A 19,958-nucleotide genomic window follows, 5' to 3' on the forward strand; every position below is an offset into this window, starting at 1 on the left:
CTTAGGATTTATTAATTTAATTAAAAAAATTTTTTTTTAATTGTGGTAAAATACACATAGCATAAAATTTACCCTCTTAGCCATGTTTAAGTGTACAGTACAGTGGCATTAAGTACATTCACGTTGTTGTGCTGCCATCACCACCATCCATCGCCAGAATTCTTCGTCTTCCCAAACTGAAACTCCGTCCCCATTAAACAGTAACTCCTCTTTCTGCCCCCATTCCAGCCCCTGGCAACCACCCTCCTACTTTCAGTCTCTGTAAATTTGACTATCCTAGGTACCTCATATGGTATTTATCCTTTTGTGAGTGATTAAAATTTATTTTTAACTAAACATTTTTCAAAATATATTTGCATCAGTCATGCATGACTTTCAGAGGAAATTTATAAAATGCAGGTAAGACATAAGAAGATAAAAACCACACGTGATGCCACCACTCAGCAAAACTACAATTAACATTTTTGGAGTATTGATTCATAACCCACTTTTCTTGGTGTTAGCATATGATGAATCTTTTTTCCATGGCATTCATTATTATTCCATTCAATGAGACATTTTGAAAAGCTGCAGAGTATTTCTTTGTTTTTTTTTATTGAGTTCATACTAGTTTACGTCAATGTGAGATTTGAGTTGTACATTATTTCTTGACTGTCACCACATAAATGCTCCCCTTCACCCCTAGTGGCCCTCCCCACCCTTTTCTCTGGTAACCACTGAACTATTTTCTTTGTCCTAGTGCTTGTTTATATTCCACATATGAGTGAAATCATCTGGTGTTTGTCTTTCTGAAACTGGCTTATTTTGCTTAGCGTAATTCCCTCTAAGTCCTTCCATGTTGTTGTAAATGTGATGATTTTATTCTTTTTTATGGCTGAGTAGTATTCCACTGTCTGTATATACCACGTCTTCTTTATCCAGTCTTCGGTCGATGGGCACTTGGGTTGCTTCCATGTCTTGGCTAGTGTAAATAAATAGTGCTGCAGTGAACATAGGGGTGCATATGTTACTTTGGATTGTTGATTTCAAATTGTTTGGGTAGATACCCAGTAGTGGGATAGCTGGGTCATATGGTAGGTCTATTTTCAGTTTTTTGAGGAATCTCCATACTGTTTCCCATAGTGGTTGTACCAGTTAAAGCTGCAGAGTATTTCTTAATAGGGATTACCACGAGTTATCTATTCAATCCCATATTATGGGATATTTAAGTTTCCAGTGTTTTTTTTATTTCTTTAAAGATTTTATTTTTCCTTTTTCTCCCCAAAGCCCCCCGGTACATAGTTGTGCATTTTTAGTTGTGGGTCCTTCTAGTTGTGGCATGTGGGATGCCACCTCAGCATGGCTTGACAGGCAGTGCCATGTCCGTGCCCAGGATTTGAACCGGCGAAACCCTGGGCCGACGAAGCGGAGCATGCGAACTTAACCACTCAGCCATGGGGCGGGCCCCAGGTTTCCAGTTTGTACTGTAAACAGTGCTACAGTAAACGTTCTTGTGACTAAGTTTTTGCATGCATTCATGATTATTTTCTTAGGATAAATTCCTATTAATGGAATATCTGGGTCAAGTAGTTTGTACATTTTAAAGGTTTTTATCTGTATTGCCAAAATCCTCTCTGTCATCTAATTCTTATGACCCATAAATAAGTTTGTTTGTAAATATATAATGTGTAGGCTTTTTCTTTTTGCTTGAGGAAGATTGTCGCTGAACTAACATCTGTGCCAATCTTCCTCTATTTTTATATGTGGGATGCTACCACATTGTGGCTTGATGAGTGGTGTGTAGGTCCATGCCCGGGATCAGAACCCATGAGCCCCAGGCTGCCAAATTGGCGCGTGCGAACTTAACCGCTATGCCACGGGGCTAGCCCTGGCTTTTTCTTTTTTTTAATGTCAGAATTCCGATTTATTAATTTATAAAGAGATATCTGGCTATCAAATTTTGTGGTGATATTTTCATTATATTTCTCCCCAAAGTCAATTTGTATGGGATGCACCTCATAACCCAACTCTGCCTTTATTAATTTACTGTGAGAAAGTGGTGTCTTGGGGTCACAACAGTTGATGTTTGTGTGACAGGGGCATGCCTTCATTATAGGAAGGGCCTGTTTGTAAAACCAAATCCTGCTAGAGGGTTGACTTTTGATTTTGACTGTTTCCCGGGGAAATTAGCAGACAAATGAAGTCCTCACAACAAGGATGAAAAGCTAGACTTTGTGCCCCAGGGCTGTCCTCGGAGCTTCTGCACATGAAGAGCTTCCCACTGTTGGTCGTTTCATGCCTTCATTCATTTGTTTTAATTAATTAATTGATCAATCCAGACAAATACTTGTGTGCCTGGCCCTGGGCGTAAAGTAGTTTATAAAACTCATCTGATCTCATGGAGCTTACCAGTGATTAGGGAGGGAGAGATAATAGACAAGTAAACAATAAATAATTGTAGCTGTGATAAGGGTGGTGAAGAAAATATACAAGGTTGTGCCATAAAGAAAAATAAAAGGGAGATGACCGAAGATGTTTCTGAGAAGCTGATGTTTGAGCCGAGCATGTGTGGGAAGTTGTGTTGAGGGTGTGCGGAGGGGGTGTGGGCAGGAGAAAGAGCATTCCAGGCAGAGGGATCAGCACGTGCAAAGGCCTCAGGTGAGAAACAGACACCTTGCACATTCTAGTAACTGAACGAAGGCCAGGGTGACTGGAGCCAGCCAGGTGTGGGATTTTTCTAGGGCGGGGTTATTGAATTCTGCTCCCTGACCTCCTCCAGGTCTGTTATAGGCACATTATAATCCATACTGAATTGAGGAGGTTCAGTTACTTTGGGAAGGGAGGATAAAGTATTGTTAAATAGCGTACCTTTTGTTTAAATCTTGCCATTTGGGGCTATTTGAAATATGAAAAGCAAATAATCAAGAGAGACAACAGAATCAGAATAGCCTGCTGAATTTTGTTTCGAGCTCCCTAATCACTGGCCCGAGATGGTAATGTTTGGTTTGTGAGTACTGGGGAAAGCAGACTTCTCGTGGGAAAAACAGTTCACAATAACGGATCTGTGGACGCTGCGAGTTTTAAAACCCTCCCCCGAAATCCCCGTACGGCTGGAGGTGCCTGGGAAGATATCCTTTGTGTATAACCTGGGTAAATTCTGATTTCTAAGGTTTCGTCTTTAAACAGCGTGTAACTTGTTCAACTCAGTATTTAAAATTTCAGTTTCAGTAGAGCAGTAACTGTGCCCAGACAAGGTGGCCTACCGTTTCTAAATCCCGTGTCTTCCCTCGCTGAGGGCGTCACCTTCCACAGAAAGTAGCTCGCGGTGATGTTGAGTTTTCCTCCCGGCTCTGCTTCGCTCCCTCTCCTCTACTCCCTTCGTCAGCATCCACCGTAAATTGGGTGGCTTAATCTGGGTGGAGAAATTTATCGTCTCACAGTTCTGGGGGCAGGAAGTCCAAGATCAGGGTGTCGACGAGGCCACCCTCTGTCTGAAGGCTCTAGGAGGCGTCTGTTCCGGTCCTCAGTCCTCGCTTCTGGTTCCTTGGCTGTGGCAGCGTAACGCCACTCTTCACGTGGCATTCGCCCTGGGCGCTTGTCAGTCTCTCCGTCCAGATTTCCCTCTTTTTATAGGGATATCAGTCATATTGGATCAGGAGCCCATTCTACTGCTTCATGACCTATCTTAGCTAACTACATCTGCAGTTATGTGGGTTCCAAATAAGGGCATGTTCTGAGGTGCTGGGGTTAGGACTTTAGCATATGAAATGTGTGGGGACACAGTTGAACTCATCACACCAGCTATAAAGGTCTGATTTTGTCACATAACAGTGAGCTAGTTAAGAAGATCGCGAGAGAGGAATGAAGCGAGATGGGCGCAGTCGTATGTCCTGGTGGAGTACCTGCCACGCTGCGTCCTTATGGGTGCCTTTAAGATCACCAGCGATGAAGCAGGAAATGTTCCTTGTTACCAAACCCACACCTTCTTATTCCCCTTGCGCCCTGTTATTTGTTAAGTCTCTCAAATAAAATGCAGGCCCACCAGTTCAATTTGAATTTCAGATAAATAGCAAATACTGTTTTTTAGTATAAGTGTATCCCAGATTATGCATGGGACATAATTACACTAGAAATATACTTTGTTTATCTGAAGTTTTCAGTTCAACTGGCTGGCCTATATTTTATCTGGCATCTGTACACCCTGCCCAGCTCTGGCCAGGAATAAAATGTCAGCTTACTGGTCTTATCATTAGACACTCTGAGTCTTCCTTCTAATTAAATGTCACAAAGAATCTGGTATTATGGCCAGAAATATATAGAATGTAAAAGGTCAGCAAAGAATAGAGGTTTGATTCTTTCCATAGACAGACTCAAGGGCTGCTGGCTTCCCTTCTTTTCTTTTTTTTTTTTGAGGAAGATTAGCCCTGAGCTAACTATTGCCAGTCCTCCTCTTTTTTGCTGAGGAAGACTGGCCCTGAGCTCACATCCATGCCCATCTTCCTCTACTTTATACATGGGAAGCCTACCACAGCATGGTGTGCCAAGCGGTGCCATGTCCTCACCTGGGATCCAAACTGGCGAACCCTGGGCTGAGAAGCGGAACGTATGAACTTAACCGCTGCACCACCGGGCCGGCCCCCTGGCTTCTCTTCTGATCCAGAACAGGTGACCCCAGCAGGCTAAGCATTTACAAAGTCTTTTGGGTTGTGCCACTAATCTGCTGAATTGTCTTGGGCAAAGCACTTAATGTCTGAGTCTTCATCCCCATCTGCCAAATGGAGGCGGTGGTCACTGTCTCAACCCAGCGTCTCCTGAAGACAGGAAGCTCTAGGAGGCCTGGTGAGCACCTGCTGCTCAGATGGTCCACAGACTGTCTGCGTCACCTGGGAACTTGTTAGAAACAGAGACTCTCAGGCCCCACCGTACACCTGCTGCTCCAGAACCTTCGTTTTAACATGATCCTCAGGCGATTCCTGTGCCTGTGAAACCTGAGAAGCTTTCAGGTGGCTCTAGGGGCCCTGGGTGGAAAGCTCCAGGTGGGCTTTCAAATGACCCCCCTGGTAAGATAGGGAAACCCGCTACATCTGCTCAGTCATTTGCATCTTTCTCTTCTCTGCCAGTTTTGGTTTGTCTATAACTGTTTGGTCTGAGGTGGGGGCGAGTATCAATGGGTGGATTTAGTTTCAGGCTGGGGCCGCCGCTCCCTCAGGAGTCATGGACATGTTTGTACGGCGATGTGGGTGGGAGTCGAGGAGCTTTGATGTTCCCAAATCTGCCCGCTATTGCCCACCTAGCACAAGAAGGCTGAGGTGTGCACCTCTTCGAGAGGAGGGTTTGTTTGGGGTCATCGAAGGTGACAAGGACCCATCCCCTGGCTCTGTTGGTCTCCCTGGTTTTATGGCCACCAGCTGCTGGAGATGAAAGCCGCAGGGGCCTCCCACGCCATAGCTTGGCCATTGTTCTCACGCCCCGGAGGATGAGACACACCGTCTCATAAAAGCAACCTTAGACAGATGGTTTTAAAGCCTCATTGGGCCGAAGGCCTTTGTCCAGGACTCAGAGTGTGTTTTTGTTCCTGTGCTGGCCGTTGGGAGTGCAAGGTCTTGTCTCATGCTTGTGTCGTGACCTTGAAAGATTGACACCGCCTAGCAAACCAAGCGCCTGTCTGTGAGATGAGCCTGTGGGCGACAAGAGTGAAGAGACTGGTGGGCAGCAGCCGTTCTGAAGATGGAAGTCTTACTTCATGACAGACGAAAGCTACCAGCCAGAGCTGTGGCCGCTCCAGCTGGAGACCTGAGACTCACGTAGCCTGGCCTAATCCTTTACACCAGGGGAACCGAGGCGCAGAGAGTTGATTGGCGTTCCCAAGGATACACCAGTGAGGGCAGCGGAGGGGCTGGTCTGCTCACACCTCATGCGGCACCAGGCCCCAGAGAAGCTGCGAGAAGGTTGGGTTTGCAAATGGGGTGGTGGGCAGAGGGGACGCCCAACCAGGGAGGCAGAGACCTGGCCCTGTCCTGGTCCCTTGGGCCAAATAACCACCAAGAAATCCTTTGGCCCTAAGGTACTGTCTGTATGAATGAGAGAAAATAAACCAGAGTCCTCAGTTTCCCTGGCTTTATTGGTCGGCCGTCTGGAAAAGAGTGGGCGTCTCTGACCCAGGACTTAGAGCTTGCGCTGCACTTGATTTTTTTTTCCCCCCAGTAAACAGAAATTTTACTACTTATTGCTTCATATTAAACTTACTGTCTTAGTCCGTTTGGTCTGGGTGGCTTATAAACAACAGAAATTTATTTCTCACAGTTCTGGCAGTGGGAAGTCAGAGATCAGGCTGCAGCATGGCAAGCGAGGGCCCTCTTCCCGGTCACAGACTTTTTGAGGCATCCTCACGTGGCGGGAGCTCCATGGGGTCTCTGACAAGGCACTAATCCCATTCATGAGGGCCGTACCCTCATGACCTAAGCCCTTCCAAAGGCCCCACTTTCTAACACCGTTACATTGGGGGTTAGGATTACAACACGTGAGTTTTGGGCTGGGGCCGCCGCTCCCTCAGGAGTCATGGACATGTTTGTACGGCGATGTGGGTGGGAGTCCATTCACACAACCATTCAGACCGTTCCGTTATTATTTAAGTGTAACAGTTGTGCGAAAAAGTGGACAAACCATAACAGGTGAGCTCCATGAATTTTCACAAAATGAACACATCCATGTAACAGTGTCCCCTTCCAGCCTAGATGTGATGCGGTCCAATTCCCTGTTACAGCCCAGAGAATTATCCCATTCGGTGTGGCTTCCAGAGATGGAAGTCAGTTGACCCACTGAGCCGCTGTGGCGATTGTTAACCAGCCTGAAGCCCAGGGTGGGCGGAACAGTGGCTGGAACCCAGCCAATGGCAGCTTTGAGATGCTGCCTCCGCTGCCTTTTCCTGGGTCCTGGTTCCCTCATGGTCCTCCTTCCCTTCCCTCCTACAGGCCCTCTGACCTGGGCCCCACCCCACTTTGTACTTCTTCACGTTCCCATTTCTCCTGATTGATCTTTTCTTCTCCTATCTAGCTAGGATAATTTTTTTCTTACTCAATTGTTCTTACTGAAATAATTTTTGCCCTTAACAATGGGCTTGTTAATATTGTTATTTTTATCCAAATTTAAAAAAAAAAGACTGATTTTAGATTTTTTTGGGTGTGTGATCTTGAGGCATTATTTTTCCCTTATGCTCTCAATGAATTAAAAAGGAAAGTTCACCCCTGCGCCCCATCAGCCTTCTTTGCATGCTGCATGTTGTCTGCCCAGGCCCGGGCCAGGTGGGTGTGGAAGCCTCCGTTGTAGACTGCAGTGGTCCTGAGGGTGCCTGGCACCCAGGAGTTATTAATGCTTCTTTCTTGAAGGCCAGAGGGAGGACTGCAGCCTTATTAAAAGGAATGGTACGTCAAGAAAACTGTTCGGGAGCTAGGCACTTTTATTTCCAAATTCTCTTTAATGCTTTTCTTCTATTTGCTACATCTCTCATTTTTGCATAAAATTATCCTTTCCTTGTCTTCCTACCTGTCTATAAAACTGGAGAAAATATATTCCAAATCATGCAATAAAGGGTTAAGATGGTAACTTTGAAGATTCCCCAGCTAGATCTTTACTGCTCGGGCAGCCTGGGAGGGAGGGAGAGGGGGAGAGGGAGAGAGGGAGAGAGGGACAGAGAGAGAGAGAGAGAGAGAGAGGGAGGAGAGAGAGAGAGAGAGAGAGAGAGAGAGAGAGAGGGGGGGGAGAGAGAGAGAGAGAGTGTGTGTGTGTGTGTGTGTGTGTGTGTTAGCTCGGGCTGCCGTGATAACATACCCTGGACTGGATGCTGGGCAAAATAAATAACAGACATTTGTTGTCTCGCAATTTCTGGAGGCTGGAAGTCCCAGATCAAGGCATTGGTAGGGTGCGAGGGAAGGACTTGTTCCAGGCCTCTCTCCTTGGCTTGTCGATGGCCATCTTCTCCTGTGTCTTGTCACATCGTCTTCCCTCTCAGTGTGTCTGTCTCTGTGTTCACATTTCCCTTTACAGGGACACCAGTCATTATTGGATTTGGGCCCACCCTAATGACCTCATTTTCACTTGATGACCTCTATAAAGACTATGTCCAAATAAGGTCATATTCTGGTGGTTAGGACTCCAATGTATCTTTTTTTTGTTGGGGGCCGGGGAGCCACAATTGGAACCATCACAGTGTGTGTGCACATGAGGACCACAGCAGTGCTTGGAGTTCACACGACACTGGCCACATCTTCCAGGTGGGGAGGCCAGGGAGGGGGTGGCTTGGCAGCCTGGGGAGTTGGGGCAGGGGTGGAGGTCACAATGCTGCCCTTTGAGGCTGTGTGCCCCATGCCTGTCCTCAGCCCCTCTCTTTTGCCTGGTAACTCAGGGAGCGGGCAGGCCTTCAGGGCTCAACCAATGCACTCTCTGTGATTTGAAGGAAGGCAGGGAGCAGAGAAGCCTGGTGGGGAGACCATCGGCCTTGGCTTCTGGCATCGGCCGTATGGTTAGGGTCCTGGCCCACCCCTAACTAGTTGTAGGTCCTGGAGGCTCAGTTGCTCCTGGCATCTGACTGCCATGTCTGTAAAACAGTATTCCTCTGAGGGGTACAGGATGTCACTTATGAGACATGCTCACTACAGTGCCTGGCACAGAGCAAGTGCCCTGTAAATGGCTTATAGTTGCCGTTTGTATCATTTGTCCTAAATGAGCACCCTAATGGGAATATTTGCGTGTGTGTGCTGTACACTGACTGTTCTGTTCCTTTAGTTTCTGATTCCTCCTGTTGGAAGCAGTCAGGATGATCTCATCTATTTGTGTAGCACTTTACAGTTTATAGATCTCATCTATTTGTGTAGCACTTTATAGTTTATAAGTCAGCTGTCGATTTCATCCTTACAGCTTTGTGAGAAAAGGTAGATGTTATTGTTCCCATTGTCCGGAAGGGGTAACTGAGGCAGAGAGACCCTGGATCACATGATAGGCACGTGGCAGCTCCAGAAATGAGCTGCTCATGGTTTTTTTTTTTTTGCCTAGGAAAATATAGAGCAATGAAGTAGGGAAGACATCACTTTTAAAATTTTCACAAAGCAGGAAGAATTTAAAGTTATTTATTTAAAAAATTATTTTTTAATAGAAAATACATGAGTCTAAATATAAATCTGTACAAAAAGTCAGAGTGAAAGTCTTGTTTGCAGCCTGCTCTCCCTGCCTTTGACGCCCCGTCCCCATGTGGGTCTTCACCCTTGTCCCGTGTCCCCTTCCAGAATTTCTCATCTCACCTTCCAGTGTTTCTTTATGCACATACAAATGCATATTGTTCTTTTCTCCTCTTTTTCACATAACGGCCAGGATACCGTACGTTCTGTTCTGTATCTTTTTTCCCCTAGCAAGCTTCATCATTTTCTTCAGAAATTTTATTGAGGTATAACACGTGCCATAAAGTGCACCCATTCGGAAGAGCACAGCGGGATGAAGTGTCACACGTGTGCACGCCCACGTGACCATCCCCTAGATCGAGATGCGTACTCCCCCTTCCTCGTGCCCCTTCTCGCCAACACCTCCTCCCCACGCGGCCACTATTCTGCTGAGTCTCCTGATGAGCTTTACCTGCGCTTGGTCTTTATTTCTCTCTGAGTTTTTGAAACAGCTTCATTGTTAACACCGGTGCTTCTTAAATGTTAGCCTGCGTCAGAATCACACGGGGACGTTGTTAAACACGAATTCCTGAGCCATGCTCCGGGTTTCTGACTCAATGGGCCCCAGGTAGATACGCAGCAATATGCTTTTCTCAGCACGTTCGCAGGTGATGCTGCCGCTGTTGGCCCGCAGCCACACTCTGAGAGCCCCAGTGTGTTATAACTATGGTTTGTTTAACCGGTCCCCTATAGATGAAAACAACGTGAGTTGTTTCCATTAGTTTATTGTTAAAAACAGTGCTGTAGAACATAGCCTTGTACACGTGCCACATTTTGAACATGGCAGGTATTGGCTATAAGATAAATTCTCAGAAGTGGACTTGCCGCATCAAAGGGCTGACGCATTTGTCGTCTTGATAGAAATTGCCAAATTGCCCTTGCAAAGAGGTGGTACACTTTGCATTGCCACCAGCAGTGTGTGAAGGAGAGCCTTTCGTCACCATCTGAGCAAGAGCGTATCGTCAAGCTTTGGATTTCTGCCCATCTGATAGGTATGAAATGGTATCTCATTCTAGTTTTAATTTGCATTTCTCTTCTGTGTAAGGTTCAGCATCTTTTTAAATGTGTAAGGGACACCTGTGTTTCTTTTTTTTGTGAATTGTGTGTTCATATCCTTTGCCCGTTCTTCTGTTGGATTTCTTATCTTTTTATCCTCAAGTTCTAGGAGCTCTTTACATATTAGCAAGATTAGCTCTTTGTTTATGATCTGAATTGTAAATATTTTCCTCAGGTAATCACTTGGCTCTTGATTTTACTTATGATGGTTTTTTCCCATCTAAGTTCTGGATTTTTATATATTGTAAAAGATTTGAAATAATGTGAACACTGAGTTGGCCATAAGCACAGAAACCAGTAGAAACTAAATTTTACAAATCCAGATCTACAGGACTTACGAAGGAAACTGGGAGAGAAAGCCGCATCCTGGCTGTGCAGTGATGCTCTTAAACAGCCAGTTTTCCAGACAAAGGCAGAAGCCTCCTGGGCAGATGCCTGCACGCTAAGGAAATCTGAAAGCAGATGGGACGATGGCAACACGTGGCCACTATCCAGCTCCGGCCATGGGGTGGAGGTCAGAGACTTCCCGGTAGTGTCCAGACAAGGTCGGAACATGCAAGGGCAGGCAGGCGAAGCTGCTTACAAGTGACACCCAAGGAAACAGGAAAATATCTATTAGTCATAGGAAGCAAAACAGGAGGTCAATAAGAATGTTACTCCCGGAAAGGGACCTCTGCTCACAGGGGTTGTCAAAACCGCCAAGGCTCTTATTGATTATTTTGGCTTTCTTTTCAAACTGTGATCAGACCTAAGCAGATGACACTTTTGATAGGATGTGGGATAACTCATCTGCAGTGGGAAGACCATTGTTGAAGATGGTTTCTTCCAAAGCTAGGTTAACTCCCATAGTAGGGCATGTTGCCATACTCCATGGGGGTGTGTAGGAAGAAGACTCAGAATTTTGGTGTTGGAAAGGTGTCAGGAATCATCTAGGCTGGAGATTGCAAATTGGTGGCCTGTGGTCAGAGTTGGCTTGCACATGTGTTTTCTTAGGCCTGTTTGGTGTTGGCCCATAAAGTGTTTTTAAAATTTTTTGAATTAGTCACCAACATTTTTAAATCAGATGATTTCATGTAAAGATCTCTCTCTTTGCTTTTGAAATACTGGAAATCTGTCTGCATGGGGCCGCACCCCACCGTGGCCACAGTAGCTGAGAAGCACCTTCCCCACTCCCTCCTTCAGCCCCTTGGGACATGTGCTCTCCAGTTTGCCACAGTCACCACTCATCTCTAGTGTGTCCCTGACATTGAGACTACCTGTCAGTCATCATTTATCCCAGTTTTAACTGTTGTTTTTCTTTTAGTAAGGTTAAAAACATAAAAGTGGGAAGGTTAAAAGTGGAAAGTGGTTAAAGGGAAACTTTTAAGAAAGTTATTTCTTAAACTTTTTCCTCTGTCATAGTAGAAATGTGAAAGACAAAGAGGGCAATATGTTGAAGGGAAAAACGGTGGAAAGTGTTTGGTGGCAGTGAAGACGATCAGCTGTTTCATGCAGTGGCCCCCTGCGCAGAAAGGACTTGCCTTAAGACACCTGGACCACTTTTCTCCTTTGTGTTGCCCACCTGGTCTCTGCAGGCGTTTTGCTGAGTCACCTCCCGGGTCTAACAGCTCAGAGACATGCTGAGACTTACTCTTCTAAACAATTGTAACAGGTTAGCGCCACGCCATGGCCGTTCCTGTTGAGGGCTCACGCGAGACGGGCGGTGCTGAAAGAGGGCAGCTCCAACTTGGGTGGTGAGAGGATCTTTATAGGAATTAGTGGGCAACCCAAAATTTAAAAGTAAGAAAACTCAAAAACATCAATTTGTTGATAGCCTCCTAGAGGAACACATGGCTCCAGCCTCCAGAGCTCAGTGGGAAGCAGAAGGGACCAAACCAGTTTACTTTCCTGCCCAACTAAAAGCAGGAGGGCGATAGATGAGGGGAAGCGATGGAGGGAATTGGACCAGTCGGAGCACCGCTCTTGAGTATCTACAGTGATCGTGCTTGTTATTGCAGGAGAGAGAGATCAGAGGAGCGGCTTCTTGTCAGGAAAGGTGCGGCCTGGGGAGGGTCTGAGGGTCTTGTGGGCCCTGAGGTGGCTTTTGGTGGCTGTGCTAGGGCCTGGACCCTGGGAGACCTGAGAGATGGCCCATGTCCCTTAACTCTGTGCACCTGTTTCTTTATCCACTTCCCTTGCCTGTCTCATGAGATGCTTACGAGAATCACAGGATAACACGTTTTGAAACTGTGGAGCGCTACAGAGTACAGATGAGACTCCAGAAGGAACTTGAGAATCATTCCCCACAGCCAGTCCATCAGCTGGTTCTGTTGATTCCATCACCCACATCTCTCCGAATTTGTCGTCTGTCCATCGCTCTGCCATCCTAGTGCCGGGCACCTCCTGACTGCTCTCCCGGCGTCCTTGCCCCTCTGCCCATTCTCCATCCACCAGGAAGAGTGACCTTTATAAATGTGTGTAACTAAAATCCTCCACTGCCTTTCTCATCTGTATCTATGTCTTGCCATGATAACTGTACCCTTTGTTATACGACCCTCCCACCTCTGCCGCCTGCCCCGCCCCTGCTCTCCAGCTCCACTCCATCCCTCAGTCCCCCTGGATCTTCCCCGTGGGGCCTCTGCCCAGACCGCTCAGCCCTCACCAGCTCTCTCCTCCTGCACAGCTCGGCTTCAGGGTCCCCTCCTCAACCACCCTCCATGAAGCCTCTGCTCCTCGTTATTTCTCCCTCAGCCTTCGGTCCATGTCAGAAGACTTATCACACCTGGCTGGTGTGGGTGTTTTTTTTAATTGTGGTAAAATATACATACTGTAAAATTTCCCATCTGAACCATTTCTAGGTGTGCAGTTCAGCAGTGTTAAGTATATTCACTTTGTTGTGCGGCCAATCTCCAGAACTCTTTTCATCTTGCAAAACTAAAACTCTGTACTCATTAAATAACAGTTCCCCATTCATCTTCCCCTCGTCCCTGGCCACCACCATTCTACTTTTTGTTTCTGTGAATTTAACTACTCTAGAAACCTCATATGATGGAATCATACAGTGTTTGTCTTTTTGTGACTGGCTTATTTCAGCATAATCTCCTTTAGGTTCACATATGTTGTAGTATGTGACAGAATTTCCTTTCTTTGTTTTTATTTGAGGAAGATTAGCCGTGAGCTGACATCCGCCTCCAATCCTCCTCTTTTTGCTGAGGAAGACTGGCCCAGAGCTAACATCCGTGCCCATCTTCCTCTACTTTCTATGTGGGATGCCTGCCACAGCATGGCTTGCCAAGCGGGGTGTAGGTCCACGCCTGGGACCCAAACTGGAAAACCCCAGGCCACTGAAGCAGAGCATGCAAACTGAACCGCTACACCACTGGGTCGGCCCCTGGATTTCCTTTCTTTTTAAGGCTGAATAATATTCTGTTGTATATGTATACCACATTTTGTTTTTCCATTCATCTGTTGACAGACACTTGGGCTGTTTCCACCTTTGGCTGTTGTGAATAATGCTGCAGTGACCATGGGTATACAAATATTTCTTTGAGATCCCCTTCCAATTCTTTAGAAGTGGAATTGCTAGATCATCTGGTAGTTCTATTTTAATTTTTTGAGAAACCACTGTACTGTTTTCCATAGTGACTGAACCATTTTACATTCCCATCAGCAATGCACAAAGGTTCCAGTTTATCCACATCCTTGCCAACACTTATTTTCTTCTTCCTTTTTTTTTTTTAACCGTAGCCATCCTAATGGCTTTGAGTTGGTATTTCATTGTGGTTTTAATTTGCATTTCCCTACTGATAGTGATGCTGAGCATCTTTTCATGTATCTATTCACCATTTGTATGTCTTTGGAGAAATGTCTATTCAAGTCCTTTGTCCATTTTTTAATCTGGTTGTTGGTGTTTTGTTGTCACATTGTGGTTCTTTGGCCTCTGGTTTTTACGTCTACTAGAATTTGGTGTGTACCCTAAGCTCCAGGAGGGCGGGGCCATGCGCACCTTGTTCCCTGCTGTCATGGAGCCTGCACATGGTTATTGGTTGATGAACAGACATGCATGTAGCTCTCAACAGCAAAGGAATAAAAGAATGTATTAATTCATGCATTCATGCTTCTTTCGAAAAGGATTTAAGGCTCTGGTCACATCTCTTAGGAAGTACAGTATTTGGGGTAAGAATGGCAGGTGACCCTGAATAGGCTGTAAATGGACAAACCAGTCTTGACAGGTGTGATTTCACTGCTTTTGGACTGTGCCTGTTTGGTTGACTGTAAATCCCATTTCGTCTAATAATGCTGGTCCTGATGATGAAACTCTGCATGTGTTCAGTTATTTTATAGTTTCAAAATACGCAGCCATCTAATTAGTCTCCTTTGATCCTCCCTCATGAAGAAGGCAGGGAAAGCGTAAGCCGGCTTCACAGATGGAAGAGCAGAAAGGAGAGGTGGAGTCACCTGCATCCCTTCTCTCCCACCTCCAGTGTCTTCTCCTCTGGTCCTTGTGCCTGACTCCCCCTCCCAGACCTCCGCCCCCTTGGTGGGTGAGCCCCTGCTCTTCCCAGTTCTCTGTCACTGACAGCCCCTCCCTCCCTTCTCTCTTCTCCTGCTTCATTCAGGCCCTCGGGGTTCCTTACTAGGATCATGGTGGCAGCTCCCTACCTGCTGTGGACCTCTAGGCACGATGCTGTTCACTGCTGCCAGAGTAAACTTTCCCAAACTCCAATTTCCTCATTTTCCTGTGGAATTTGAATTCTTTGATGTTTCCACATTGCCTTCAGGGTAAAGTCCACACCATTCATGTGGCACCCAGGCCCTTCACAGCTCCCTCAGCACCTGCCGTGACTGACCCCCCGCCCTCCCGCCATGCCAGCCCTTCAGCCTCTTTCCCTGCAATCTTTGCAGATGCTGCTGCCTCTGCCTACAATACACCCCCCACAACCTGACTCCCCCAACTTATTCCCGAGTTTTGATGTCATCCTGTCCACCCTGACCTGCTGCCCCACCACCTCCACCCCAGCCGGAGTCGGGCCCCCGCCTGCCCCAGCTCGCTGTGTCTCTGTGTTTACCTCTTGGTACCACCTGCGCGTCTGTAGGTAATTGTACATTTCCTTGTCAGTCTCCTCGCTGGCTGTGCGCTCTGAAGCCGGGCGGTGTCTTTTTATCTCTCTATTTCAACAGTTGGCCCAGTGCCTCTCACAGAGTAGGTCTTTGCGGGAAGGAGGAGGGAGAGGAAAAGGGAAAGTTTGTCTGATTTCAAAGTTCATGTGCTTGCTGTCCCTGCCACCCCCACCCCACCGCCCCCCCCCGCCCCTGCCATTGCATCCTCCCAGGCCAGGGGGAGGGAGGTTATAGGTTGACTCCCAGAGTGACCCAGTCAGCTCTTCGTTCCCTGGCCACCCTGAAACTCACTGACCCCGGCCTACCTTCTGGTAAATGCATCCCAGCAAAGAGCGGTGACTCATGTGTGACTCAGCGAGGATGCAGCACAGCTGGAAAAGCGGCCCGTGTGTCCACTTGGGGGAGGGGTAGGAGGGATTAGGGAGCAGCCGAGAGCCAGGCCCTGTTCACGAGGTCTTGCAACCCCGCGCCTGCTAACTGGAACGAAGGTATAAATCCTCCCGTGTCCACAGAGCAAGAGGCTGCAGGAACGGAGCCTTAGGAGACAGAGAGCTGGGATTCTAGCCAATCTATTACTGTTAGATAGTATTTTAATAAACTTCCACTTCTGCCGGGGTTACCATGGTTATAGGCACTGTGTTGAGCATCTTGCATATGAATTATCTCATTTAATCCTCACACTAGCCCAACATCAACAACAAAAATAATAGCAAATTCATGGATAGCGGTTACTACATGCCAGATACCGTTCTGAGCACTTTGCATTTATTGAGCCATCTAATTCCCCCAATAACCGTATGATACAGGAACTATTATCCTTATTTTGCAGATGAGGAAACTGAGGCATAAAAAGGTCACCCATAGAGGTGCCCCAAAGTCCCATGGGAAGTAAATGGCAGCTGTGATGCACATGCAGGCTTCTGCATCTCCACTCTTAACCTCCATGCTGTGCATCCTCTGTGAAGTATGACTACAGTCCCATTTTACAGGAGAGGAAATTGAGGCTCAGAGAGGTTGGTCACTTATCCGTAGTCACACAGCCAGGGAGTAAGGGAGAGTGGTTGTCTCCAACCCCTGGCTCCTCAACACTGTGCCCTCCTGCCCGGCTCAGGAGATGTAGTCGTCACGATACATGGTGGGCTTGGTTCTCCTTAGCCCGCCCCCACTGGTGCTGCCCAAGGGCTGAGTCCACAGGTTGGGTAGGATTCTGGGGAAGAAACTCTTCTAAGTCTAGGGTTACAGCAAAGGGAAGCGTTCGATGGCACGTTCTGCTGCAGGTCTCTTCTCAGTTTTGTGTCCCAGAGCACTTCCTCGCCCAGGGATGCTGACGGCGCTCTTATTACCTCCACAGACAGCGAGACCGTGCACTACCACTACGGGCCGAAGGACCTGGTCACAATCTTGTTCTACATCTTCATCACCATCATCTTGCACGCTGTGGTTCAAGAGTACATTTTAGACGTAAGTGACGCGTCTGGATTCTGAGACAGAGACGGGGGAGATGCCTTGGAGGAAACTGCAGCTCCGAACCCATTCGTCTCCTAAATTTGCATGCCCTGGTTGGTCCTGTTGCCTGGATGTGCCTCCCCACACTTTGGTCTCTGTCCTTCTCACAGCCTTCTTTAGGCATGTGGGGTAGCAGTGTTTATTATTACATGGGGAGACAGCTGCCTGGACTATGACAAGACAGTGTCCTTGTGGGTTTGTCAGACATAGATGATGGGGGGGTTCTTCACATCTAAGCTAAAGACGTTCATTTTGCTCTGTCTCAAAATGCTTGCTTTAAACTAAGCACTGTATGCACACAGAAAGCTTACACTAAATAACTTACATCATGGCCGGCTTCAAACTTCAGCCCTTTCGTGGGGGAGAAAACAGGAGTTTATGCCTGTTCTCAATATACTTTTATATTAATACACAGGATTCTCTTTATTCTTTAGAAAATCAGCAAACGGCTTCATCTCTCCAAGGTCAAACACAGCAAGTTCAACGAGTCCGGACAGCTGGTCGTCTTTCATCTCAGCTCGGTGATATGGTGCTTCTATGTGGTGGTGACGGTGAGTGGTCCTCTGGCCTGCTGGAGGGTGGGGCCTGGACCCCAGGCAGTGCGTCTCTTCTTGGATTTGCTAAGGAAATGTCTGTGAAGGGCGTAGCGGGGAAGAAAAAGAGTAGGGGGCAGTACGTTAACTTGGGGCAGTGTCTTAGAACGGGAGCTATTTTCGCATCCTCATGGTATTTGCCATGAGAGAGAGGCCGAACTGTATAGATGCCATGGTGTAGCTGCAGGGTCACCCTGTCCAAAAATAAACACTTGTTATGGTTATTATGTGATGTTACAATCATGATACCATATATCTGCATAGCACTGCATCATTTTACAGGACCTTCCTACAAATGCTATCCCATGAGAGAAATTTTATGTTCATTCCGGTACCCGTGTTAGGGATTGAAGAAATGCAGGCTCCAATTTCACAGTGTGCCCATGGTCACCTGGTTCTGAAGTGACAAGGACAGGACTTGGACTTGAGGGTCTGGTTCCAAGTTCACCACTTTCTGTTTTACCACTTTGGCCTCCTGCAGGCAAAGCCAGCACCCCCTTGTCTGCACGTCAAATCCTGTGGGAGCCAATGCCATTCCCACAGAGGCCTAGAGAACCAGACAACTTGTCTACTCCCCTTTCGACACAATAGGGCTCTTACTTGGAGCAACCTTGGATACAGCAGAATTCCTTTGTATGAAGGGATGTGGACAGTCCTTTGGGGTTTGCTGTAGCCAGACCTGGCCTGTGATGCTAGGAAGTTCTTAACTAGCGCGCATGCGCTCGCACACACCCTTGGAGCCCCACCTGTCTGTAACCTGGTCTCTTTCTCAGGAGCTGGAATTGTCCTGTGGCTGGAGAAGTCCAGGCCCAGGGCTTAGAAAGTTCCGCAACCCTGTGTCACCTTTTAGAAGTGTCCTTCCCTGCCTCGCCGGTCGCCTGGTCCCCTTCCTCTTCCGTCAGCGGCAGTGATGAGCTTTCCCGTCCTAAGGAACTGTCTCCAGAGCTGAGAGCTGACTTCCTATTCTCAAAACAGGAGTCAACATGTCCTTTTGATTATTTGGGTTATCATTTAATCACAGAACAGTTTTCCTAAACAGAACACTAGGAATTTTAAATGAAGGACCCAAGGCTTCTGTCCTCTCAGCCGGGCTGCCGTGTTACTCTGGCCCGGGAGGCGGACTTACCGTGAGGGCTGTGGGAGCGCCCCCTGCCGTGGGGCAGCGCACAGCCTGGTCCTCGGAAGTCTAGGTGCTTCTGGATCCCAGACCCCTCCCAGGGTCTTGGCATTTGTTCCTGGGGCCTCTGGAGACCCTGCACTGCTTTGAGGCAGACCGGCCTTAGGGTGCTACAGACATTTAACTGGTCTTTCAGGAGAAGCGTTGCCTCATCTCTGAATCACTTTTACCCTTTCTTCCTCACGCCCGGACATTCCACCCAGCTGTGACACATTAGAGCGGATTGGAGGCCAACGGCCAAGTTACTCAGCACCCCTTCCAGAGTGGGAATGCTCAGCTGCTCTGTCTCTGCTTCGCTCGGGCTTTTAAGCGCTTGAACATGGTGATGCTAATTAGCCTGGGAGCGTGTAGCACTCCTCTCGGGGAAGCCCAGCACAGGCTTCTATTATGGTGAAAGCCAGTTCCTCACTTAACTTCAACAGGAAATGGAGCCCAGGGGACCCTGGGAAGCCTCAGTGGCCCCAGCTCCTAATAGCACGTAGCTCCTGGCCCTCAACGACTCCATCTGAGCCATTCGGCAAGGGATGAAGGTGAACTGATAAGAAGAGAGGGTAGTTTTGTAAAAGGAGTAAAAACAGCTAGTTTTTTAAAAAATCGTATTTTTTACATCATGATGCGAATTTTCCTTGATTCCTCCTTCTTTCACCCTCCATAGTCAGTCCATCAGCAGGTCCCGCCAACCCTACCTCCAGACACATTGAGGTTCTGTCAGCTGCTTTCTGTCTGCACCGCCGCCCCCAGTCCAGTGGCTCTCTCCAGGGAAGAGATGGTTCCCCAGGGGACGTTTGGCAGTATGTTACTGGCGTCTAGTGGGTAGAGGCCAGGGATGCTGCTGAATATCCTACAGTACACATGACAGCCCACAGCAAAGATCTGTCTGCTCCCAGATGTCCGTAGTGCCAAGGCTGGCTGAGCCACCATCATCTCTTGCCTGGATCACTGAATATCTTCCTTCTGGAAGAGGCTCTTTCCGTCCTGTACCCTCCCACCCTAATCCATTTTCTGGTCAGCCAGACAGATGTTTTTAGAACGTAAATCAAGTCATGCATTCCCCTGCTTAAAAGCCCCCGTCCCACTTGCAGTGACATTGTTCTTCCTCACGCCTGTGCTCTGGGCCCTGCAGCCTTGCCTGTCTCGTCTCACTGGCCCTAGCCCCGCCATCTTGCCTCTGCTTCTCTAACTGTCCTGGCATTCCTCCCTCCTGGGCTTTGCACGGTGGTTCCTCGCATCAAATCCTCCATCCCCTGACATCACTTGGCTGGCTCCATCTTGCCATCCAAGTCGCTACCTAAATGTCACCTCCTCAGAGAACCCCCTCAGTTTGTATTTTCTGCCCCA

The 19,958-nt window shown here is 47.6% G+C and overlaps 1 protein-coding gene across 1 annotated transcript in view; it reads left to right on the forward strand.

The window, feature by feature from the left end:
- The window catches only part of TRAM2 (translocation associated membrane protein 2), a 76,211-nt gene that overhangs the window by 40,181 nt on the left and 16,072 nt on the right, over positions 1-19,958 (forward strand). Inside the window, exons 3-4 of the mRNA XM_046639952.1 lie at positions 16,696-16,805; positions 17,285-17,401. Of these exons, the coding sequence (XP_046495908.1) occupies positions 16,696-16,805; positions 17,285-17,401 (227 nt within the window). The remainder of the gene's footprint in view (positions 1-16,695; positions 16,806-17,284; positions 17,402-19,958) is intronic.

The sequence above is a fragment of the Equus quagga genome, chromosome 15, assembly GCF_021613505.1.
Source record: "Equus quagga isolate Etosha38 chromosome 15, UCLA_HA_Equagga_1.0, whole genome shotgun sequence".
Lineage (NCBI taxonomy): Eukaryota > Metazoa > Chordata > Mammalia > Perissodactyla > Equidae > Equus > Equus quagga.